Consider the following 27,603-nt stretch of genomic DNA (forward strand, 5'->3'; position numbering starts at 1 on the left):
ATGTTTTTAACATCCTAATATGAATTTCTAAAGCGATGAAAATAAACACATAAGAGGTATGAGAAACCTTACAGTGGTTGCAGCGGAATTAAATGACTCATTCCGCTCAAGTCTCTAACCCTTGTATCCTTTTTTGTAGTAGAGTATCACCAAGATCTGAGCCGGATTCTCCTTCTTGTTGTTTGGATTCTTCACAGTCTTACATACTATGATTGAGGACCAACTTGTTATGTGTGGGCATGCACTCAATCACTAATGGCTGAATTTGGTTTGTGAAGAAGAGGCTATGGTATTTCGAATTGAAGAAGAAGAAAAGGAAGAGGTCTCATCAACCTAGAGAGAAAACTAGGTTTTTAGCTTTGGAGGCATTAGTTGGATAATGAGACCCTAGCCTTCCTTTTATACTAAATTCCAGTAGGGTTAGGGTTGAATTATTAGGAATAAAAAATTGATAAAATTAGAGTAAAATAGGCACATAGTGGTTGGCCACTTAATAGGCCCCACACAAGTTTGGTTTTTTGCCATTTTTCTTAACTATTTTATCTATTTTTCACAAATACCACTTTTTACACTTTCAACCCTATAAATGCAAAACTATTTATTTAATAATTAAAATAATTTTAAAATAAAATTGTCATTTATAATATTTATTAATTAGATTCCACAAAGTCTCTTAATTAATAAATTCACCCTAAAATACTATTTTTTCACAATTAAGCCATAACATAGTGAAAATTCATAAACTAGACAGAGTCTAATTTTAGAATTAAAATCAATTAACTGAGTCTTACAAGCAGTTTGTCTCAACTAGTATGGGGACCATGGGCCTATATAACTGAGCTTCCAATAAGCAGATCTAGAATTTACCAAATAAATTCTCCAACTTATTAATTCCTCGTTGAACCACTATAGAGCTTGGAATTGTACTTTGAGTTATATAGAACGCTCTATATGTTCCACGATATAGATACGCTATTAATTATCCATTGTTATAATCCCAATAATCAATGATTCTCTATAGATGATTTACATTGCATAGGGACAAAATTACCGTTACACCCTTTCAATGTATTTAATCCTTAAAACACTTAGCCACCTATAAATGATATATTAGTGAACTAATATAATCACTAAAATGAGCGCTCTATCATTTATCTCTATTTAGCCAAGCTCGAAGGAAATCATCGTTTCACTTCTATGTCCGGATAGAAGCTATAGATTCCATATCTATGATTAGCGCATTCACTCAATTGTACTAACGTGTTCCCAAAATGTATGTATCCCACAGAACACGCGCACAAAACTCAAAAGTCACCATTTAAAAACCTAACAAGATAATAGAAGAAATTATTGTTGGATTTTATGCCCTAAATAAAACTCTTTACAATCTGATTAGCTATCAATATAAGAAATTTGAAGTGATTAATGTTTGCATGAATTTTACATGCTAATGATTTAATATGTTTATTACATTTACATACAGAATCAGTTAAATCCAGATCATATGTTTATTCACAATTACAGTATCGTCAACACAGTGGAATTATATTGTGATCATATGAATCAAAAGACTAAGTCCCTGTTTCATCAGTGTTTTGGATTTACACTAATGTGATAATCAGCGATGATGTGTACTTACACTTGGAGTAAGTGTTATGTTCTTTCCACGACATTAGTAAAGTATACTAGTTTTGAATGTATGGAGTATACATTGGACTGGACCGATATTGCAACTAAGTTAAGATATTACAAACTTACCATTATATATCTTTCCAAGTCAATATCAGTAGTTAATCTTAAGATTAAAAGAATCTAAATCCTGATATGCTTAGGCTCAACTCAGGAGTACTATTCATGTTCTTTGATTTATTAGTTAAGCCTACTTTTGGGTCAGGGTGATACGTATATTTTGGGAACATGATAGTATGATTGAGTGGGAGTGCTGAACATAAATATGGAATCTATAGCTTCTACTGGTGTATAAAAGTCAAGTGATGATTCCCTTCAAGCTTAGAAAATAGAATTAAATGGATGAGCTCTTATTTAACTGACTAATTCTTAGATCATTAAACACCATTTACAGGTAGCTAAGTGTTTTAAGGGACAAAATACATTGAGGGGTGAGAACGGTAAAATTATCCCATCTCGATGTAAATCATCTATGTAGAGGATCTTTGATCACAATAAGATTATAACAATGGTTAAATGAGATAGCATATCTATATCGCGGAACATATAATATGCTTAATATAAGTCTGAGAGTGCAATTCTAAGTTCTAAGAGTGGATTCAACGAAGAATTAATAAGTAGGAATTTACTTCGTAAATTTGGTTCACTTATTGGAAGCTCAGCATATAGATCCATGGTCCCCATTCTACTTGAGAACATTCTGCTTGTAAGACGCAATAATTGATTCGTGATTGATCAATTATAATTCTAAAGTTAGACTATGTCTAATTTATGAATTTTCACTAAGCAGGGGCGAAATTGTAAAGAAAATAGATTCTAGGTTTTTTTATTTAATAATGGACTTTATATGTCTAAATAATAATTAAATTAAATGACAATATTATTTAATAATCTATTTTAGTTATTAAATAATTAGTTTTGGCATTTAATTGGTTAGAATTGGAAAATTGGCATTTTTGAAAAAATTGAAATAAAATTTGTTAAAACTGCAAAATCAAGTGGGGCCCATTATCTACACCTTGGCCGGCCACTTGTTTGACTTTTTCAAATTGATATTTTCATTATTTTAATGCCAAATAATTCCTAACCTAAACCTAGTAGTTGCCTATAAATAGAAAGTGATGGCTCAGTCAAAACACATGCTTTCAAACAAGTTTTGAATAACCTTTTCTGACAGAAATTTCTCTCTTCAGAAAAACTGAGCCTTCCCTTTTTCTATACCTTGGCCGAAACCCCTCTTCTCTTTTCTTCTTCCTAAATTTCGACCCTAGTGAAAGAGTGAGTGCCCACACACAACAAGCAGTAACTCAATCATAGATTGGAAGACTGTGAAGGATCAAACTAAAAGAGAAGGACATTCGGGCTCAGATCTTGATTATACTCTGCGACAGGAAGGATACAATGGTTAGAGATCTGAGTGGAAGGAGACATTAATTCCGCTGCATCAATGTAAGGTTTTCTTAACTTTATATGTGTTTATTTTATCGTTTTAGAAAGTTCATATTTAGGGTGTTAAACAACATACTTGTGAGTAGATCTAAGATCCTGGTAAAATAATATCTAACAATTATGCCTTCTGAATAATGACACTTCAGTTGGCAGCTGATTACGTAATGTAATAAAGAGCTTGTCATAAATCCCACGTGCTCAAAATCTCTGAGGAGAAGATACTGCAAGCTCCCGAAAATGGTACGCTCTAGAAGCTTGAGGGGTAAATGTTATCTGCATTTTCATAAACATGACACATGGGTTTTAATCAAATAAGGCTAAGAAGTCATTAGTTGACCAACCTCCTCATTTGATACTCTGGGAAGATAAAGGCCATAACTTCGCTGGAAGAGTTGCCGTGATAGGGAATTCCCTGACTACTAGCAACACAGAGGGTATCCTTGAGCCAAAGTCTCCCACCGTTCCAGGAACCAAATCCATTGACTCCTGAGAAGAGAAGGGATTTCCCCAGAAGGGCCAAGGCATTTTGAGACACGTTAATCCAGGCCACGCCTTTAGCCTGCGGAAGCTGTGCCTATACGTGTCAGAGTATGGACCTAGTGACCAGGATTTTTCAGGTATGACGTCAGAGGTTGTCTCCCACGACACGTTATCATACAGAGCATGCATGTCCTTGTGTACCTGACCAAATGATCTAATAGCTAGGGATCAGGGAAATTTAAAAAGGAGAAGCCTTGGGATGACACGCATCTGAGGCCCAGCTTGTACGACCTGACGCCCTTAAATGCCATATGGGGAGAATGCCACGTACGAATCTAACATTCAGATTTTGCCCCAACTATGATCCATCTAAGGCAGGACTTGTAAAGAAGTTGGCCTACAGATATTGCTAAAAAAGCACAAGGGGAGAGACCCTTTTTTGGGAGAGATAGATGACTCATTCTTCATCGTCCTAAGAAAACATATTTTGTAACCTTCCAACCAACTCAAAAATATTCCTACTAAGCTTCCTTTTCTTTAAGAGGAACACAGGGAAAGGAGTTACAATCCATTGTATATCTATAAACAGTTATCGGCTGATGAGCCTAATAAAATGGACTTGAGGACTAAGGATAGCTAACGCCTGAACCACGTAAGAATCTCGTATTTGTTATTCTTCTATTTATATTGTTTATTATTTTCCTATGCTCTAAAAATATTTAGTTACCAAAAACTCGATAAACATTATAAAAGATGAATATTTTGATATATGCATGAATGTTAAATTATTAATATTTAATATTAAATAATTTATATAAATATTAAAAATTACTTATTCATATGATGTTGTGACTTGTAGTTGTACAAAGAATTAAGATTACTTAGTCATGAATAAACAGTTAGCAACATATTAGAGTTTAGGATTCTTTAATCAATGGTTGCTACTGCGGTTCACTAATGCCCCTTATTCAGTGTAAGTAATCTTAATTCGAGTTACTGATGTAGCATGACATATTAGTGAAGGTTCTGTATATAATAGAGATTATATATAACAAGGATCGATTTGAATAAAGATGTATTTGTCAAACTTACTGTAAACTATAAACACCTAATTCATATCATAATGATGATCAATTGTAGATCGACCTAACTCCTAAGTAACCATAAATTCATGTTCATGTTCTTAGTTTCTTTGATTCACTCGTTAAAGTTTCTTAAAGAAGATCATTCTTATAACTTCTTTAGGAGTCTAATAATGTGGTTGACTAGAACATGATCTACAATTATGGAATCCTGACTTTCCTAACAGATTGAATGTTGGTTCCTTTTATGTATTAATTCTGGAATTGGAAAGTTACGCGCAAATTTAGATGGGATTTAGATTATACTTCCACTAGTGAATTAATGGTACTAAAGGATAAAGAAGTAATTATAAGGCTAAAATGGTAATTTGACCAAAACTAATTACGAACCAATATAAGGAGGGCTAATCACAAGAATTGATTATATCAATGGACACTGTAATAAAACTCAGTAAAATATAATTCTATAATTACTAAGAGTTCAATTCTATATTTATAGTGGAGTAATCATGGAAAATGAAGATTATTTGATTGATGAGATGCAATAAATAAATCTAGTTTATTGGAGCTTAGAATTATAGGGCCACAGTTCCTGGATCACCACCGTAAAACACTGTCAGGGGGTGGGATAAATATTGTATAGGAAAATTCAGAAAAAATTATTTGGAATTAGAAAAATAGTAATTATTTATTTTTTTTTATAGTAAATAATTTATTTTTCAAATTAATTAAATAGGGAAAAAGACAAAGGTTGTCGAGACAAAAGTTGTTAGGACAAAAGACACATTCCTTGTCTTAAAAGAGACAAAGATGACACCACATGCACTATGTCCAAACACAGTGCACGTGCCCCATGCTATGAGGAGTCCCTATTGGTTTTGTCTTTTTGGGTTAATTGATTAATTAATTCAATGGATAAATATTTGAATTTGAAAAGTAGTTTGGATATTCTCTCAAGCAGTGTAGAGATTTCCTCAATCAGTTATTAAATGTAAATATTTGTTAACTCAGAATTTTTTCCCTGGTGACATGAACATCAATATTTGACATTTGGCATGAAGGATAACGTCACGAAGTTGAGTATACCCGAGTCATAGCAGTCGACCTGGGAAGGACCCTAGCCCTGCGCCAAGGTTTACTTCGGGATCTCTAGGATGGAAGTTCAAACTTCAATAACTTGAATCTAACCCACTATCTTTTAGTATTTTTTATCATTAAGATATGGAGCAACTTTGGTTTGGAACTATTCATGCTGCTTGTCGAGAGATTCTCGTAGCTTGGATTGCAAGTTAGCAATTGATTGACTAAATTGTTCAACTAGAGGTTCAACTTGCTCAGCGTCCTCTAGCTTCACATGAGGTTCACCAGGAGGAACGTGAATATTGGGATCATTACTAGTAGTTATTATTGGGGGGTTAAGTTGTAGAACTAGTTCCAAGGCCTTTATGTGGCATCTAAGATGCAAGGGTCGTCATAGTTCCTGTTCCAATAGTTGGTGTGCCCCTAACAGATAGGCCAGTTCTTGTGCTTCTCTCAACACTTGTTGATCTTGTAGCAACCAACTTGTTCAAGAAGATGAGATGTGGGCTCTAAATGAAAGTACCAAAATATTGACGTAGACATCTCACAAACACCAGCTCGCTAGATTGGCAAGATAAGTAATGAGTTAAGTAAATATTTAAAGTGAGCATAAAGAATTTATAGTAGTTCACTCCTCGTATCGCGACGGTAATGGAGTTGCGTCTACTTCAAGTTTTTATTATTCATGAGAATTACAAGAAAATTAACTAAGACAAGAGCTCAAATTTCTAGAGACTACGCATCCTTACTAATAGTAGTATAGTGTAAGGTAGGTTTGGGTATAGCAGGACTTGAACCTGTGACCATTAGGTTAAAAGCCCAATGCTCTACCAACTGAGCTATGCACCCCCAAAAAGAGTCGTAAATACGGATTGGTGCGGAAAAGAGGGCGGCCCCTCTTCTTCTCATCATATTAAAGGGGCGCGGCGCTGCCTAAGAAATTGTATTGACCGCTACTATGGATTTTCCCTTGCCTATGCCTTCAAGCTTTCATTTCAACAGATTGATCGAGAACCCATCTCAAAAGAGACCTTCTCAATCGAAAAAGAAAAAGGATTTGAATGACTCAAAGAGATGATTTGACTTTATGGAGACTTTTTTGAATGTAAAATATGAGCGAATGGAGTTCTCATTTTCTTGGCAATGAGGTCCATTAAAATATTAATAAAATAATACAAAATATATAGAAAAATATTTCTGGCTTTATCTTGGTCATTGATGATGATCTAATTTTAAAAAATGACTCTAAATGATGATCATCAATTTCGGAGCTCGAATTACATCTGTAGGATCGTTTTTAGGAATTTTGTAGAGAAAGATTACACTTGACTTGGGGATGAACTTTTGACTTGATGTCTTCAAAATGGAGATATGAGTGTGAGAAGTGTGAGATATGTGTACGAAGATCTTGAAAAGAACTTTCAAACACAACTAGAATTGCATCAATCAGAGAAATAATGAGTGATTTATAACCATTTTACTGAAGGTTGTTCAGTAACCAGTGCCCAGGTTGATATTCTAACGTCAACCTAGATGCTGTATGAGTGCGAAAATGCATTGGACATGTATTTTTTGATGTCTAAGTTATATTCTATCATCACTTAGTCAATTTTCTAGTTCTAGTGAATTTGTTCACTAGTTGTCGGAGATGTTACAATTTCATTTAATTTGGTAGACTTAAAATTTCTTTATTTGTGACTGGTTTATTGATATTCCACTTTGTAAAAGTGGTGAAATATCGAAGTGCAAATTTGACTTTTCAGATGTCGTAGCTCTCATTTACTATAAAAAAAATAGTTAGATGCCCGAGACAGAACTTGAATTAGATAAGCGATACCTTACGCACCAGGCCACGTGTCAATGTGGGAGCTGGGTGCTTCTTGGTCAGCTTCTTGGGAGTCCTTTTGGTACTTATATGGTATTATACATTGTGAACGAGGTCTCTACCCTATTTTAGACCAAGATAAGAAAAATTCCAAGGGTAGAACTTTTTTTTAGTAGCAAAAACATGTGAATCAGGTTCAGTGTCAACCTAGGCATAGGGTCCAACACCAATATCAACCTGGGTGTTGGGTCCGTATTTTGGCCCTCGAATGGTCTCGTTTGCTTCTTGAGAACCCTTATACCTTCATTATTGATGAAAACACATAAAATATCTTGAAGAATTCCCAAGAAACATGCTTGAAACATGTCAACTTGGGCACTGAGACCTAGCATCAGGTTAACCTTGGCGCTGGCTCCCCATTCTATCTATCTGATGGCTCTGTTTGTTTCTCAAAAGCCAATATCTTAATATTTTAAGAAAATAAAGAATATGCCACGAAGACTTCGTAAGAATCATCATTGGGAATGGCCCGAGATGATAATATGTCAAACTGGGCGCTGGTGACTAGGTTCAGTGTCGATGTGGGAATTAGGTCACTTATTTGGCCTCAAGGTTGATGTATTTCTTTCCTAAGCGTACTTGTTTCCATATTTTTGATGAAGAAAAATAAAATGCCCAAGAAACATCTGTAGAAAGTTGTTGGAAGCTTTTCAAGTTGACAACATACATTAACTTGGGTGCTAGGTGCATCGCTAGATCAAGCTGGGCATTGGTGTCTAGGTGCCTCAAATGACAAATTGCTTCGATTATGATTATCGTGCCTTTAGCATCCTTGTGATAGGTCTTATACATGTCTAAGTTCAAGGTTTAGTCAATTTTCACTAAGATAGACTTGAAAACTAAAACCCTAGCCTAGAATGTCAACCTGGCCACTGGTTGACACCCTAGGCGCTTGGGTTTGCTTTCAGGATGCCAATTGAATATTTTTAATTCTTAGACATCAAACAATAGTCTTCCTGACTTGTTGGTTCAGAATACTGAAGGATGTTATTGTGAAAACAAATTGGCAGGTTAGAAATACCCATTTCGGAGCTCCCAAAGTCAGCCTAGGCATAGAGCTAGGGACCCCTCCAAGAGTTGACTACTATGACTTGGGGCACTTAACTCCATGAATTGTTTCTTTCTTATCACGCATTGAACATTGATATTCACATCATCAGGGTCATTTTTTTGGATAAACATAACGGGTATAACAATCCAAAATCAGTGTATACAACATATCTGATTTAGTACCGAAAAACTAACAATTTTAGGATGAACCAAAGTTATCTCGTGAGGAGATCAAAATCCCATTAGCCAATAACTAATAATTATTAGGGTTGGAGACCAGATATTTATGAGTTAAGGTGGCATTTGGTTTGAGGTAATGAAATAGAATAGAAATAAAATGAAGCAATTTTCATTCTGTCTTTATTTGGTTGCATATTAAAGTATTAGAATGTCATTCCAATAGAATGACCTTTCTAATGACTATTACATTTTAAAATAAAAGGAAAGACCATTCTAGTATATGATAAAAAAATCCATAATTTTTTTTTATGCATTTTAAATTTTATTCTATCGCATTCATATTCATATTCTCATTTTCATTCTTATTTTTATGTTTTCCTTCCTCCTAATTAAACAACACCTAAATTTAACTAGATGATGATGTACATAACATAATTGTCTTTATATATAATACTATTTTGTATTTGTTATGTAATATGAAAATTTTAAAATTTTTTAATTATTGGTGAATATCTATAATGTATATAAACAACAATGCGTCACCAATTGATTTATCAAGATATAGATACACCATATATACTCATATTACATACAGATTGATGAGTTTTAGTTTAATTGAAATATTGATACATTTCATCTTAATAAGAAAGACTATCAATACACAATAACTTTTACAATAAATTATTCTCAAAAGATGGCAACAAAACCCGAGTGAAGTACTCTCCCAAGGCCCATATGGGGAATATGTTTCTATAGGCAGAATAGCTGATCATGCAATTTCTATTGAACACTCCCATAATTTCCTATTATTAATAGTTGACAAGTTAACACACACACATACAAATGTACATATGTATAAATATGTATTTGAAAATAATTTAATTAATACTATTATTTATATATCAATATATATATTTGAAAACAACTTAATTAGTAGTATATATATACAAAAAAGGTATAAAACGTATACCTGTTGTGGGAAGTCTCCATTTTCCATTTGTGAATTTATCAACAATTTTGCTGCTCGATGCAAGGGTGTGCGATCTCTCTCGGCCTATATATTCAAACGTATATGGTCATAAACATATAACATATATTAGAGGTGTATGACATACATAAATATATACATTTGTGTCGGTTTATATTGTACATACCTGTCCAGCTTCGATGAGAGCCAACATGGCCCATGCAGTGTTTACCAAGTGTGGTTTACCTCCTTCTAAATTTGTGTACACCTACATATGAATATGGTGAGTGTTTTGCATTATATGGTCTTTGTTATTTTCAATTGTTTTTACACTATTAATAGAAACATAATATGCAACTACATTGAAGTGGTATTAGATACCTCAATCATCTAACAACATTATTAATAGTGGCACTACAATAAATAATAGCCTTGATTTTGAACTAAAGTTGAAATCAATAATGCTGGTTTATGAAATAGACGCTAATTCAATTGATATATCTATATAATAATGTTATTATATAATAAATTAATAAATATTTTCTGTAGCATACATATATGTATAATATAAGTGTACCTTATTTTGGCATGAAAGATAACTTTCTCCCCAACCCCCAGTCGACAGGAGTTGCTTGGAGAGCAAGAAACGAGAAGCTTTTCTTATGGAATGAGCTGTATGGTAGGAGTGCCCAGCAGCCACCAATCCTTTTAGGGCAAAACAAGTAGCGTAGGTGTAGCACACTCCCCATGACCCATACCATGACCCATCGTCTTCTTGTCTACTCACTATGAACTCAGCTGCCTTTCTTATACATTCTTCAATCTCTTTCTTTCTGTATTCTTTGTATTTCTTTGTGAATGACTTTAGACCTTTGATCACTGCTGCTGTACATTCCACATACTGGTAATCGATTATGATGTCTCCAAATGTTTCAGCTGGATTTATCATCTGGACACACACACACACGATGTCATGTTAATTTAAAAATAATCTTTCAATGATTGAAATCCATGTTTTAAAATTCCTTACAACTCCAAACTTAAAATTAGAACATAAAAAACAATAAGAAAAGTGAAAATATCAAACATAAAGAAAATAAGAATGCAAGGTTTATACTGGATCAGACCAATGTAATGTTCTATATATTTTATGGTTAGAGCTCTGAGGTCAATTAGTGTTAGATGATAGGATAGTTAATTACATTAGTTAATTATATGATAGTTTTTCATCATAGCTAATTTCTCTTTCATGTAACTAACTTTCCAATCTTAACTTTGTGTATATAAACATCAATAATCAATACAAATACTTAGTCAAGAATCAATACAAATACTAATTTTATTCAGCTTAGTTATTTTTCTCTCTGTCTCTCATCACTTTCAACATGTTATCAGATGCCTAAATCAGTCCTCTCGTTCCTCCATGGTCGATTCAAGCTCAATCCACAAAGGTCCAACCTCCAACTCGTTGCCAAAGTCAAATACTCTTTAGTTCAATCATTCGTTATCCATAAAACTTGATGAAAATAATTTTTTCCATGGTATCATCGAGTCTATGCAATTATCAAAGGAAATTGTCTACTAAAATTTCTTGATCCAGCAACTCCTTCACCTATATTTCGCACTACTGAAGATGAACTCACAAATTGCATCTCTGAGGAATTTATTGAATACAATGTTCATGTCAATCTTCTAGTTTTCTAGATTCTCTCTTCGATGATTACTAAAATTCTAACACGAATGGTTGGTTGTAATACAGTTGCTCAGATTTGGTCATGCCTTGAACAATTTTATTCCGATGAGAATCAAGCCAAGATTAGTCAGTTTTGCACTCAACTTCACAAAACAAAACTCACTGGTAATCTTAATGATTATCTTCTCAAGATCAAGCATATCATAAACTCTTTAGCCCCGATCAGCCATGTTCTCTCTGCACAAGATCACATCGAGGCCATCTTCAATGGTTTCACTTGAGATTATTTCATGTTCATCACATCGCTGTCAACACAAAAGGATGCTTGCTATGTTGCTGAAGTTGAATATCTACTAATGGCTCAAGAAGTGCGAAATAAAATCAGTGAGTCTGAGCTAGATATCTCAAAACTAGAGGTCAATGTTCCAGCTCAAGTAAAGTATCCCATGCCAAGGCCTAGTTTTTCCTCTCCAGCTCCTCCTTTTCCTCAAACATCTAATGGTTGTCAAGGATTTCACCACCCTCCTTGAGTTGGTTATCCTCTGTTTGGGTCGACTTATCCAAGTCCTCTATACAAAAACTACAGATTGCTTCCTACTCCACCTTATTTAATATTTGCTCCATCTTCTCAACCCTCTCATGGTGGTTATCATGGTACTACCCCATGTGATTGAGACTCCTAAAACTCAATGTTTTTATCGATTTGAAAAATCCTTTACTGGGCCTGAGTCCTTCCAGTCTTTCAATGGTGGCTCTATTTATGCTGTTGAAATGTAGATGATGCTTACTACTCCCGAGACTTTATCTGATTCCTGCTGGTACCCAAATTCTGGCGCAACTCATCATCTAGCCCCTGATCTGGCCAATCTATCTATTGCTCAAGACTTTCCAAGTTCATATCGAATTTACATGGGTAATGGTTCAAGTTTTTGCATCCAACAAATTGGTTTATCACTCTTATTTCACCTTTTACCTCTCAAGCATTTTATCTTAAAACATCTTCTTCATGTACTTGCAATTATTAAAAATCTAATCAATATTTCCCAATTTGTTAAAGATAACAATATCTTTTTTAGATTCTATCCTAACCATTATTGTGTTAAATATTGGGTTAATATGAAGACTTTGTTGGTTGGGAGAGTTGAAAATAGTCTCTACTAGTTTGATAAGTCTATTCCTCAATCTCAGTCAAGCCTCACTCCTCCTGCTAGTTCATCTGAGTTCTCTACACCTCTTACAAGTGACTATAATTTTCAATGTTTCAATTCCAATTCCAATGTACCTATATCCAACTTTACTTTGTGGCACAACAGATTAGGCCACCTAGCCAAATCTACTGTTATATCTGTAATTGAATATTGTAATATTTTCAATACCAATAAAATTGTTTTTGAGCTATGTACTGCATGGTGTCTTGGTAAGCACCATAAGTTACCTTTTCCCAATTCAGTAACATATTTTACACATCACCATAACAGTTGTTAGATACTGATCTCTGGAGTAGAATCGTTTAATGTCTATAGATATTACATAAGCTTTATTGATACTTACTAGAGGTATGCATGGATATATTGTAATGACCGCATATTGAAAATTAAAAGATTATTAGGGCTTATCGTCAAAAGTAGAATTTTAATACTTATTTTTTATAATTATGGAAATATAGTTGAATTCTAGGTGTATTAATTATGATTATATATGAAATTTTATGTTTTTCATATTTTTATGCCTGATAATAGTAGAATGCAGCATTTGGACCATAGAGTCACTTAAATAAATTATAATATCTTAGTTTAGTAAGGTAGTATAGTTACACATTTAGAATATCAGAAGGATCTGAGGTTATGTGTTTGGACCATATTACCCCTAGGTTTTAAGTTTACTTCATGTTGAAAAAAGAGAGCAAATTGGTAATTTTACCTTAGTTTTATCATAAGTAAAAGTGAGTGGATTTGGTTTTAATGTTTTTATTATTAAATAAGGGTCAAAGTATGATGCAAGGGGCTGGCCTCATTGCTTGGGACCTGGTGTATTTGTCAAAGAAGGAAGGAGGAATTGGGTTCAAAAAGATACCTGAATGGAATAAAGCTGCTCTCTTTTAAGTATGTGTGGGAAATAGCTAATAAAGAGAACAACTTGTGAGTATGATGGGTGCACAATGTGTATCTCAAGTAGAATGATTTGTGGGAATACAAGTTCCCACAAAATGGCAGCTGGTATTGGAAGTAGATAGTTGCTGCGAAAGATCAAATCAAAAGCAGGGTTGATGTTCAGCCCTTCACTTAGGTAAGGTATGTTATAGCAGATGGCTTTAAAATGCTTTGTCCAATACAACACAAGGTTAACTAGGATCAGGAGGTATGGGGAAGGCTCAACACACCTAAACATAGCTTCACATTCTGGTTGGCAATACAGAATAGGCTGAGAACAAAAGCAAGATTGAGAGTGTGCAATATAGTGCAGGATGACCAATGTTTTCTCTGCAATTTACAGTAGGAAAACAGTGAGCATCTATTTTTCAAATGTTCAATCTCTGCTGTTTGTGTATAGGAAGTAAAAAGCTGGCAGCAATGGGGAGCACAATGCATGACTTTGAAGCAGCTTGTGAGGTGGATTGAGAGAGCCAAAATGTCCAAGTTTAGAAAGAAGGTATACTCAGCTATTGTAGCATGCTTGCTTTACAACATTTGGAGGGTTAGGAATGATTAAATTTAGAACATGAAGATGGTTAAAGCACAAGAAATCACACAGAGAACTAAAGAGGTTGTTAAGAATATGGTAACAACCCTTTGGCCGAAAAAGGAAGACACTAGTTGGTTTTCGAGATCGTAAAGAGATAGAGGGAAAATGAATGTAAATTGAGATGTATATAATTTTTGTAAAGGAGTATTTAGGTCCTCTCTTACGAGGATGCTATTTGATTGTATAAAACAGTGTAGTGAGCAATACAACACCTTCATTCATCAAAAAAAAAAAATAATGAGCTAAAATAATAGAATTGTTTCATTGATTACACTTAGTAAAAAATCACAAATTAAAAAGGAAAACCTATCTCCTTCTCTCTCTTTCTTGTTCGACCCTAAGGAGACCCAAAAAAACCAGGCCTTTTTTTTGTTAATTCTGGGTATTTTAGCTTGATTGAAGGTGTTTTGGAAAGTTAAGAACTAAGGTAAGCCCTAATTACTTTGTTCTTTGTTGTTTTTGGAATTTTAAGGATGGCTCAAGCGTGCAAAGTTGGGTTTGAGATGTTGTTCAAGTTAGCAATACTTCAAAGTTGTTTCTGATGTTATATTTGACTTGATTAGGTTGTTTTGTGACTGTTACTATGATTATTGCTGTGTTTGAGCTTAAAAACTTAGGTCATTAATGGTAATTTTTGATTTCTTGCCTTGATGATGGATTCAGTTAGTATATGTTGTGTATGGCCTAATTAGGTGTTTTGGAGCATTTGGTGAGATTTGGGATAGAATTTTAGGAGAGATGAGGTTCTTTATGTTTCTGTTATAAAAATGGCAGACTATTTTTGCTGAAATGGTCTACCGTTTTCAGTAGTCTAGGACCCGAAAAAATGGCCTACCATTTATAGGGAGCGACCTGCTATATTTTATGGTATTTTCCCAAGAATCTCATTTGTCGGTATTTTCTCGATATTTAGTGTATTGCCATGCTATCTATTGATAGGTAAACTTCTAGTTTTAGGTTTAAGTCCCTGAAAAGTGATCTAGTGTATCACTTATCGGTTTTATATATGTTGTGACTTAGGGACCTATAAATCGTCGAGTACTAGTTTCCATTAAAGTTGATCGGGACACTTGAATTCAAAATCAAGGTAAGATTTATTATAATACTATCATGTGTTTACATGTTTAGAGTGCATGTTTTATGTTTGCCTATTTGATAAGTATTGGTAGGATTAGTGCATATAGAGTTTCACTGAATGTCGAAGGGTATATGTTTTGTATAGAACGGATTCATGCTATCACATTGGTACCGCTAAAGTACCAAGCATAGGCTAATATTATGATCAATCATATTATCGTACGAACGTTCTAAACTCATTACGTGTGGGACGCAGGATAGGATTGTAATTGGGTGTATGGGCACCAAGTTATAATCCAGTTTATGATAATGTTATGATTACGCTTTACTTACTGAGTCTGTCAATTCAAAATTGTTGTTTATATGTGTAGGTAAAAGGAAAAGCTAAGGTTGAACAGTAGTGAATACAAGGCGATGAAAATTGCAAAAATTAGGGTTGTTAAACCTGGAGTGTACGATCTTCGTGACAACAGCCTTTCTTTTAATAGTCGCCAGGTGACAACTTTTGTAACTAAGTATTTTGTAAAACAGTTGTAACTTTAAAAATGGGATCCCGAATTATGTAAAGTATTTATTTATTCAAGTTTAAAGTTTAATTAAGAAAAATTCAATTATTCATGATTTTTTTATAAATCCTTTGATTAGAAAAAGAGTGCACAGTATTAAGAAAATATAATAACACGCCTAAACTAATAGGGTATTATAGTTTGGTGTCAGAGCTGCCAGATTGTCTTCCGAAGATCATCATGATATGTACAATCATCATTAGAGTTATGCTCGACTCACAGTTTAGTAAGCCTCTTATGCTTTAGTAGTTTTTTTATTAGTATGTGATAAGAAAATCCTGATAGGAAGCATGTTAGTAGCCTGATAATTGAATAGGTGCTTGTTTTTTTTTCTCAAGCAAGCGGTAATTAGAATTTAATCTTGATCGCAATCTGACCAGGCTAGCTCATGGTTTTACTGGCTATTCAAATAGAACAAATGCCAGGTAGAACATGAGAAGCTAGGGTAATTCAGTCGGATCTAGTGGCAGTCATGGAGTCCAGTTTCCCTCTAATATTTATGGTCGGGGCAGAGGACAAAGAGGTAGGGCACACTATCGGGGTGATGTTAACCCACCACAGGCTGCCCAGGATTGGGAAAATAGGTTGGCTGAAATGCAACCCAGGATTAATGAACAGGATGAAGAAATTTGTCATCTAAGACAACATAGTGGTCCTGGAATGCCTGCTCCTGAGGTGAAAATGGCTCCTACCCCTGTTATGCAAGTGGGGCCAGTTACTGTTGTTAATCGAATGCAACCATTATACGAAACGTTCCATAAGTAAGCACCTCCAGTCTTTGTGGGAGGTCCAGACGTTATGAAAGTTGAGCAATGGCTAACAGTTATTAGAAGAATACTGAATTTTATGGGAGTCACTAGAAACGACAGAGTGACCTATGCTACTTTCCAGTTCCAGGACGACGCCTTGGTTTGGTGGCACATGGTGTCTCTCACCCAGGATGTCACCAATTACCTGGGAAGAATCTCAAGAGTTTTCTAGTGTAAAGTATTACAATGAAGCAATTCATAGTGTAAAGAGAGAAGAATTTATGCAGTTGACCCAAAAAGAGAATATGACAATTATATAGTATACGACACAGTTTGATAGATTGGCTAGATTCGCCTTGGGAATAGTTCAAACTAAATTTAGTAAGAAAGAAAAATATTTGGATAGGTTGAAATCCAAGATCAAGCACGATTTAATTATAGCAACAGATGATGCCACTGTTGGGTTTTATGCCCTAAATAAAACTCATTTCAATATAATCAGATTTACTTATTAATATAGATCAGAAATAACATTTAATGTTGCATGGTTCACATGATTTATTTCATGATTATATGTACATAATGTATGAATTCATCTGAAACCCTTTTCACATACTTGATCCTGTTTATTGTGTTGTCAACACATTGGAAAGTAAACATGACTATGTGAATAAAGTTTCCTAGATTGATCAGACATAGGGTTTTACTGATATGATAATCTACAAGAGAGTTAACTTGCATTTGGAGAAGTGCTATGTTCTTTCCAGAGCATTGGTTAAAGTAAAGCTCAGGTTGGATGCATGGAGTATGCATCGGAAGGGACCGATATTGAACTTTGACTTAGATTTATTAAACTTACCGTAATATCTATTCAAGTCAATATCGCCTAGTTGATCCTAGATCAAATGTTCTTAATACTGTTATGATTAGGCTCAATCTAGAAAGGCTATTCGTGTTCTTTGATTTGTTAGTTAAGCCTACTTTTAGGTCAGGGTGATACGTATATTTTGGGAACACGGTAGTGCAATTGAGTTGGAGCGCTAGCATAAACATGGAATCTATAGCTTCTATCTGGCGAATAGTAAGCAAAGGATGATCTCCTTCGAGCTTGACCAAACGAACATAAATGGTGGAGTACTCATTTCACATAAGCTGAAATATCATTTATACGGGGTTAAGTGTTTTAAGGAATAAATACATTGTAGGGTATAACGGTAATATAATCCCTTTACAGTGTAGATCATTCATATAGAGGATCATTGATCACATTAGGATTATAACAATGGATAACTGATGATGCGTCTATATGGTGGAACATATAGAGCATTTTATATAACTGAGAGTGCAATTTTAAGTTCTATGCGTGGATTCAACGAAGAATTAATAAGTTAGTGAATTTTAGTGCTAAATTCTTGATCTACTTATTGGAAGCTCGGTTATATAGACCCATGGTCCCCGCACTAGTTGAGATAATATTGCTTGTAAGACTCATATAATTGGTTTAGATTAATCAATTATAATTCTCAAATTAGACTATATCTATTTGTGAATTTTTCACTAAGTAAGGGCGAAATTGTAAAGAAAGAGTTTATAGGGGCATATTTGTTATTATGATACTCTGTATGGTTCAATTAATAAATATGATAAATGACAATATTATTTAATAATTATTTATAGTTATTAAATAGTTAGAATTGGCATTTAAATGGTTGAATTAGAAAATTGGCGTTTTTGAGAAAATCAGATGCAGAAAAGGTAAAACTGCAAAATTGCAAAAAGTGAGGCCCAAATCCACTAGTATAGGGCCGGCCACTTTTGTAGGAAATTTAAACTGATATTTTCATTATTTTAATGCCAAATAATTCAAACCTAACCCTAGTGGAATGCTATAAATAGATAGTGAAGGCTTCAGGAAATTTACACTTAAATTTCACACTTCTGATTTAGAAAAACTTGAGCCTTCTCTCTCCCTATCTGGCCGACCACTCCCTCTCTCTTTCTTCCCTCTCAAATTTCGAAATTCTTAGTCTATGAGTAGTGCCCACACACAGCAAGTGATACCTCAATCATAGTGAGGAAGATCGTGAAGAAAGACTTTCAGCAAGAAGGAGGTTTCAGCATCAAAGATTCAAAGAAAGAGATACAGGTTCAGATATTGATAATGCTCTGCTACAGAAAGGAATCAAGGGCTAGATATCTGAACGGAAGGAGTCATATTATTCCGCTGCACTCAATGTAAGGTTTCTTTAACTTTATACGTGTTTATTTTATCGTTTTAGAAAGTTCATATTTACGGTGTTAATCAACATACTTGTGAGTAGATCTAAAATCCTGGTAAAATAATTTCCAACAACTAGTATCAGAGCCATGGTAATTTATTTACTTGCAAGAAATTTGGACTTTAAAACGGTTGTTTGTTTGTTTTTGGATGGTATCATGTTGTATTGAGTGTTATTTGATGATTGATTGGTGTTTGTGAATTTTCGTTAAACATAATAGAATATCTGTTTCTGGAATTATTTTTATTGGATAGTATGGAAAAAATTAAGCAAGTTACTTTTTTACAGAACTCAATTTCGATTTAATTTGAATTAGTTATGATTTTTTGAAGATTGGAAAAAATCGGAGTTGTGCTGAAATTTTCCTGCGATCGCGAAAACTGTCCGTACAGCTCACAATTTTTTTGTTTTTCTTCGATTTTTCAAGCTTTTTTATGGAATTAACTTCCGATTTGTTGTGTAGATCTGTATTTATACTATTACTATTCCTAATTCAATTCTAATTATCATTTTGAATTAATTTAATATTTTTTAAATTTAATTCATGATATTAGTGTAATTTGAATTTGAAAATAGTAAATATCTATCTTTTTTGCTTAATTATCTATCTTATTTTTAAATTTGATTATATCTTATCTTATTTTTAAATTTAAGGTCAGATTTTAAATTTTTAAATTAAATATTTTTTTAAATAATTTGACCTTATTTAAATTTAAAATAAGATAACTATAATCATGTAATTTTAAATAGATATAAGATATTTTGCTAACTTTTAAATTTTGTTATTTTATTTATTTAAATTACATTTAAAATCTGAAAAAGATATTCATTTATCTTTTTTAATTTTTTATTTAATTTTTATTTATAAAATAACATTTAAATTTTAAAAGTAGTTAGTAAATTTTGAAATGATATTTAGGTTGGTTGAAACCTAATTTTTCAAAATTGTAGGTTTAATTTTAATTTTTTTTTAATTTTCGAAATTTTTTTAATTTTTTTTTACAAAAATTAATTATTTTTCGAAATTATTTATTTAAAATTAAATAAATCCTACATCCAACTATCCAGCTAACCTTGTTGCAGGAGTATGTGTTTTAGCTTGTTTGTAAGTTTTCAAAACCTATTATTACTTGATTGCAATTAGCCATGGTTACTTTTTGCCAGATCTAATGATTTGATGGCTCCCTTGGTCAAGATAATAATTTGTAACAGGTATATTTACAAACTTCTTTCATCTGTGTATGACCTAGCAACATGATAGGACCCATCCAAAGTGTGCCTGTGTGAGCCTATGTGTTTAATTTTATTATAGATGCATATAGGCTGTTGTTGCTAAAATAAATTATCATAGTTCTTGATAGAATTTATTTAGGCCCATTTAGTTTTTGGGCCTATTCAATTAATAACAGTTGTTCTTATTAAGGTTAAATTCCTCTCTTTTGGGCCTTGTGTGGGAGTTGGAAGCCATAGTAGTGGGTACGACATACTGAACCCAGCACCCCCTCACATGAACCACCCTAATTGTGAAGGCCCATTTGCCTGATTTGAATAACTGTACTAGGTTAATTAAACTAGTTTAACCTAATAAAATTGATTAGCAACATAATTAATTTCATTTATTTTAAAATTAATTTAAGAAAATTATAGTTTAAAGAATTTTTTATTCTAAGCTAAACTATATGTCTTTTATTGTATTTAATTAAATATAGAATTATAACCATCTAGATTCTTTCTGAAGCTTAATTTAAATTTTTCATTAAATATTCCGATTTAAGTTGATATTTAGTTATCTACAACTAACCAACTTAAATCTGAATATCTTTTGGATTTAAAATTTCAAAATTAAGTTGAGGAATTTTAGGTATTGGTTATTAAGATTCTTTAGATATTTTTTTAAGTTAATATCTTTTCGAAAATTAACTTAAAATGGAATATTTTAGATATTTTTTTTAGGTTAATATCTTTTCGAATATTAACTTAAAATGGAATATTTTTAAATTAAGTGGTTACAACTTAATTTTTTGATATTTAATTAAATTTAAATTTGAAAATATTTAATTAAATTTAAATTTGAAAATATTTAAGTTCTAGATTTTTTCTAATACAACTTAAATTAGATATTTTTTTCAAATTTTGTGGAAAAGATACTTAGTCAAATAAGATATTTTCTAGATAGTTATTTCTAGACTACTTATTATTTCTAATATTAAATAGGAAAATATTATACATTGTGAAATTAATTATTTAAATAATTAATTTTTGTACAATTTATTTTAAGTATATTTTTTCCTAGTATTAAACTAGAGATTAATAATTAAGCCTTCTCTACACTTAATTATTTATTTTCTTGAATTTAATACATTTAATTAATTTGAAAATTAAATATCTAAGTTGATTTTCATCATGATACTTAAATATTTCTTTTTCATGACACTTAATTAAATAGAAAATTATTTTAGTTGAAATTTACTTTTTCAACTAAATTTAAATAATTTTCAAAATATATTTTTTTTCATTGTTTTATTAATCAAATTTCGAAATTGCATTTCTTAAATGCTGGAATTTCGAATTTTATTTGAAAAATAGATTAAAGTTGTAAATTATTTATTTTAATTTTGGACCAACTTAAATCAATGATTTTTTCATTTATTGATTAATTTAAAATAAATTGAATTAAAGTATATTATTAGAAATTGAATTAATTAGTCAAAGGAAAATCTAGATAGATGATATTTTTGCTTGAAGTATTTTTCTAGTGTATTTAATTAAATAGAAAATTAATATTTAAGTTGATTTTCATCATCATATTTAAATATTTGAAATTTTTCTTTTATATTTAGTTAAATAGGAAAATTATATTTTTTTGTTGTAAATTAATTTTATTAATTAATTTTGGGCCAACATTAAATTAGAATAATTTTTCCAGGATTAATTTTTTATTTTAACATGCATTTTCGAAAATTGTGTCCTTGAATACTTTAATTTTTCGAAATGCAATATATATTTATAGAAAATTAAATTTGAGTTGTAAAGTAATTTAAATTAATTTTGTAACAACTTAAATTGAATATTTTTCTAAATATTTATTGGAAATTATTACTAAGATGGAAATAATTCATGTTATTTTCATATCCATCTAAGTAAAATTTATAAATATTAAATTAAAATTTATATTTAGAATTTTTCATTCTAAATTGGAAATTTAAATAAATATATATATATTTAAAATAAATAGATTAAATAAAGAGAATCAAAGAAAATACAACTCTCTTTAAATAATGAGCTTTATTATTAAGATATTCGATCTCCATTGTTGGTTTTACATCGCGTTTGTTTTAGTGAGTAATCCTTCCTAATGGAGGAACGTTCATTAGCAATTTCGCACCGTTTAATCTCGAAAGATAAGTAGTTTGTAAGTGTTTTATATGGTATGGATCACCCTAATGGTGGCGACCATATTTGACTTGAAAATTGCGAAACAATGGTGGAAGCTCATAAGATAGAATTGCCTTGACTCTCGCCTAAACGGGACAACGCTGAATTCCAATCTTGATCGAATAAAAGGTTGCTAGAATGTTTAACATTTTAGATGAGCTGACAACTCTATTCAATGGATGGTAGCTTTGACTCTCGCCTAAATGGGACACTGATATCAGTTTGTTGAAAACCTTGGAAATTATTTAGGATTGTAAGTTTTAGTATTTTCACTTGTCATTCCTACTTGCTATATGTTTATAATTTCTGAATTGTGTATGAATTTATGTTGAACCATGTTATTTTCTTTTTTTAAGTTGTAGTTTAATTTCGAATCTTCATTGTTGGTCTAACTTGGCTTGTTTATCTAATGAGATTAATCCCTAGTGGATTTTCACCATTAGACATACATAATAGTGTTAGATCTCGAAAGATAAATATTGTATATAAGACATCTAGCTGTTCATCAATTGATGACACCTTAGACTAGTATTTTTACGATATGAAACAAGAAGATTGTATAAATAAGATTACTTTGGCTTTCGCTAATCGAAGCATCGTTGGATTCTTATTTTAAACGAAATTATCCTAATTCCTCTTAGCTTATTCATTTCGAATTAGCTCAATAACATATCATTGGATGAATGGTCTATAAATCATTTCATGTCATTCTATATTTTCTCTTAAGAAATTAAATGACGCATATGATTATAATCCCGAAATTCTATTCCCAATTGATATAAATCCTCAATCTTAGAAATTTCCTACTTGTATGGGCAAATCTAACTTAGAGTTTGTATTAGTAGTGCTGGTCCAAGATAGAATTACTCATTATATTTGGTATAAATTTAAGTCTTTGACTTTAATTTTAGATTCCAAATAGAAATTTTCTTATATTTCTAATTCCAGAATACAATACAGTTACACTTTCTCAAGTGTTCAACATCCATTTTCTATTAATGGATTAAAACTGTATGGAATATGAGTTAGGTATTCTGTGACCAGGATCCACTTGCACTATTCTAAGAACTCTTTGATGTAACTAAACCTATGTCATCAAAAGACACAACCAAAGATGATCCCACAGCCTCTATTGTCTTATTTGACATATGATGATCCCACAGCCTCTGTTGTCTTGTCACAACCAAAGAGGTTAATACCATTTAGTTTTCTTAGACATAATTCACGGTACCTTGTCGTAGTGGGAGAGTTTCTAGGAACTCACCTTCTTATGACTTGGGAGACACTAGTGATTAAAATCCATTGTGAGTTTAAACAAGTAATGGATTGTCAAGATAAGAAATTAAGAAGAAAGCCAAAAGAACTATGGTTTAATCCAGTCACATGGAATAACCTAAAGTTTTCTATTACAAGGACATAAAAGGTAATTTTCGTTTATAAGTCTATTCAATGGACTTAACAAAACTTCCTGTTCCTAGTATTATAGGTTTGAGTTTATCTAAACCTATGGCTTATGGTATACCTGGTAATTACTTACTCTAATGCAAGCAACTTACTTTAGTAAGATGCTGAAGCATTTTCTTTCTAATGGCAATCTATAGAAGCTTCACAACTTCTTAGACATAGATTTTATTTATCTAAGGAAAAGTCTCAACTACTCCAGAAAAGATAAAGTTATGAAAGAATTTCTTAAATCAACAGTGAGAGGTCTTAGATATGCTTTTGTATGCCTTAGACCAGACACCTGCTGTTGAGTGGGAGTAATGAGTAGGTATCAAATTAATCCAGGAGAAGAACATTGGAAGACAATCAAGTAAATGCTAAGATTAAGAAGAGGAACTATATGTTAGTCTATAAGGGTGTGTTTAAAACTCTTAGACTACACCACATCAGATTTCAAAATTTACCTTTGTGCTAGAAAATCTTTCTGATAAGATGGTGGTTACTCTGGGGGTGGAATAGTGATTTTGGAGAAGTGTAAAAACCTATCTGAAGTCTCTAGGTCTACCAGTAAGGGACTGAATGTTAAAGTTGCAGGAAAGGTACTTATTTAGTCTAAGGAAACTTCTATACATTTTTGGCACCATTCCAAATTGCCTAAACTACTAGAGTTAATTTCCTGATTAACCAAAAGTAATTGCCAAAAGTATAGAATCCAGTATCCCAAGAGAGTAGACATATAGAGAGGATTTTCACATTATCAATAATTTTGTGATTAAGGAAAAGTAATGGTGGAGAAAAGGTTGTGGTTAATTCAAACTTTTCAGATCCTATTACGAGGAGTTTACTACTACTACACTTGATTTGTATATCAAGGTGTTGAGATTATTTGAAATGCACATTTTGTTTTATATTAGTGCAAGTGGGAGTTGGGTTTTATGCCCTAAATAAAACTCATTTCAATATAATCAGATTTACTTATTAATATAGATCAGAAATAACATTTAATGTTGCATGGTTCACATGATTTATTTCATGATTATATGTACATAATGTATGAATTCATCTGAAACCCTTTTCACATACTTGATCTTGTTTATTGTGTTGTCAACACATTGGAAAGTAAACATGACTATGTGAATAAAGTTTCCTAGATTTATCAGACATAGGGTTTTACTGATATGATAATCTACAACAGAGTTTACTTGCATTTTGAGAAGTGCTATGTTCTTTCCAGAGCATTGGTTAAAGTAAAGCTCAGGTTGGATGCATGGAGTATGCATCGGAAGGGACCGATATTGAACTTTGACTTAGATTTATTAAACTTACCGTGATATCTATTCAAGTCAATATCGCCTAGTTGATCCTAAATCAAATGTTCTTAATCCTGTTATGATTAGGCTCAATCTTGAAAGGCTATTCGTGTTATTTGATTTGTTAGTTAAGCCTACTTCTAGGTCAGGGTGATACGTACATTTTGGGAACACGGTAGTGCAATTGAGTTCTAGCGCTAGCATAAACATGGAATCTATAGCTTCTATCTGGCAAATAGTAAGCAAAGGATGATCTCCTTCGAGCTTGACCAAACGAACATAAATGGTGGAGTACTCATTTCACATAAGCTGAAATATCATTTATACGGGGTTAAGTGTTTTAAGGAATAAATACATTGTAGGGTATAACGGTAATATAATCCCTTTACAGTGTAGATCATTCATATAGAGGATCATTGATCACATTAGGATTATAACAATGGATAACTGATGATGCGTCTATATGGTGGAACATATAGAGCATTTTATATAACTGAGAGTGCAATTTTAAGTTCTATGCATGGATTCAACGAAGAATTAATAAGTTAGTGAATTTTAGTGCTAAATTCTTGATCTACTTATTGGAAGCTCGGTTATATAGACCCATGGTCCCCGCACTAGTTGAGATAATATTGCTTGTAAGACTCATATAATTGGTTTTGATTAATCAATTATAATTCTCAAATTAGACTATGTCTATTTGTGAATTTTTCACTAAGTAAGGGCGAAATTGTAAAGAAAGAGTTTATAGGGGCATATTTGTTAATTATGATACTCTGTATGGTTCAATTAATAAATATGATAAATGACAATATTATTTAATAATTATTTATAGTTATTAAATAGTTAGAATTGGCATTTAAATGGTTGAATTAGAAAATTGGCATTTTTGAGAAAATCAGATGCAGAAAAGGTAAAACTGCAAAATTGCAAAAAGTGAGGCCCAAATCCACTAGTATAGGGCCGGCCAAATAATTCAAAGCTAACCCTAGTGGAATGCTATAAATAGATAGTGAAGGCTTCAGGAAATTTACACTTAAATTTCACACTTCTGATTTAGAAAAACATGAGCCTTCTCTCTCCCTATCTGGCCGACCACTCCCTCTCTCTTTCTTCCCTCTCAAATTTCGAAATTCTTAGTGTATGAGTAGTGCCCACACACAGCAAGTGATACCTCAATCATAGTGAGGAAGATCGTGAAGAAAGACTTTCAGCAAGAAGGAGGTTTCAGCATCAAAGATTCAGAGAAAGAGATCCAGGTTCAAATATTGATAATGCTCTGCTACAGAAAGGAATCAAGGGCTAGATATCTGAACGGAAGGAGTCATATTATTCCGTTGCACCCAATGTAAGGTTTCTTTAACTTTATATGTGTTTATTTCATCGTTTTAGAAAGTTCATATTTAGGGTGTTAATCAACATACTTGTGAGTAGATCTAAGATCTTGGTAAAATAATTTCCAACAGCCACTACCTATGCTGATATGGTAGGGAAAGCACTACAAGCTGAGGGCATAGTGGAGTGTATTCAAGAGCCCCAAAGGACTCTTACTGTTAGTGGGGCCACTAGTCCTCCTACCTCTAGTTATGGTAGGGGTGGTAGTGACTCGACCTCTGATCAAAAAAGAAGGTCTCCATCTAGGTCCGGTGGCTCGAACTAGAACAAAAGGTTCCAAGGGAACTAAGGCCATGGTAACCGACAGGGTGGGTCTCAGAACTGATACACTTACCTAGAATTCCCTAATTATAATAAGTATCATCTGGAGGAGAGGTCAAAGGTGTTTCCAGTGTGGTGTAACTAGACATTATAAAAGAGACGACCCACAGCTAAAGAAAGAAGAGCAGAAGATAGAGGCAAAGCATGTTTGCTCTTACTCAGGCTGATGTTGAAGCTAGTCCTTTAGTTGTCATAAGTCAACTTTTAGTTTACAACTCTTATTACTTTGTATTGTTTGACTCAGAGCCACACGTTCCTATGTGGTAGCTTGAATAATTAATAAACTGGGTAGGCCGTGAGATAGCTATGAAACAGGGTTTGGAACCCTACTGCCTAGCGAAGAATTAGTTATCTCCAAAAGGTGGATTAGGTCTGTGCCAATTAGGGTTGAGGATAGGGAGTTGAGCCCTGACCTAGTGGAATTGGGTTTTGTAGATTTTGATATTATACTTAGAATGGATTTTTTGTCCAAGTACGTCGCTAACAATGATTGCAAGTGAAAGATGGTGATCTTCTAACCTAAAGGTGAATAACATTCGTGTTTGCGGTATCAGTTTAAGGTTCCCAAGTTCCAGGGATCTCTGTAATAAAAGCCACAAATTTTTTAAAAGAAGGGTGCTTAGGGTTTCTCGCAGTGGTGTTAGATACCGGCTGGCCTGAATCAGTTCGGCCTGAAGGTATCAAATTAGTTCAAGAGTTTCTGGATATGTTTCCATAAAAACTTCTAGGAT

At 32.7% G+C, this 27,603-nt stretch overlaps 1 protein-coding gene and 1 non-coding gene across 2 annotated transcripts in view; both read right to left on the reverse strand.

Annotated features, from left to right (window-relative positions):
• Window positions 1-6,556: 6,556 nt before the first annotated feature.
• Window positions 6,557-6,629, reverse strand: TRNAK-UUU (transfer RNA lysine (anticodon UUU)). The gene has a single exon. It is a non-coding gene; the product is annotated as a tRNA-Lys (tRNA).
• A 2,791-nt stretch (window positions 6,630-9,420) lies between these two features.
• LOC115710837 (cycloartenol synthase) overlaps window positions 9,421-27,603 on the reverse strand; it is a 53,834-nt gene continuing 35,651 nt past the window's right edge. The window contains exons 11-14 of the mRNA XM_061112175.1: window positions 10,440-10,811; window positions 10,050-10,130; window positions 9,866-9,949; window positions 9,421-9,698 (exon numbers count right to left, since the gene is read on the reverse strand). Coding sequence (XP_060968158.1) covers window positions 9,567-9,698; window positions 9,866-9,949; window positions 10,050-10,130; window positions 10,440-10,811 — 669 coding nt within the window. The 3' untranslated portion in view covers window positions 9,421-9,566. The remainder of the gene's footprint in view (window positions 9,699-9,865; window positions 9,950-10,049; window positions 10,131-10,439; window positions 10,812-27,603) is intronic.

This window comes from Cannabis sativa, chromosome 3, assembly GCF_029168945.1.
Source record: "Cannabis sativa cultivar Pink pepper isolate KNU-18-1 chromosome 3, ASM2916894v1, whole genome shotgun sequence".
Classification (NCBI taxonomy): domain Eukaryota; kingdom Viridiplantae; phylum Streptophyta; class Magnoliopsida; order Rosales; family Cannabaceae; genus Cannabis; species Cannabis sativa.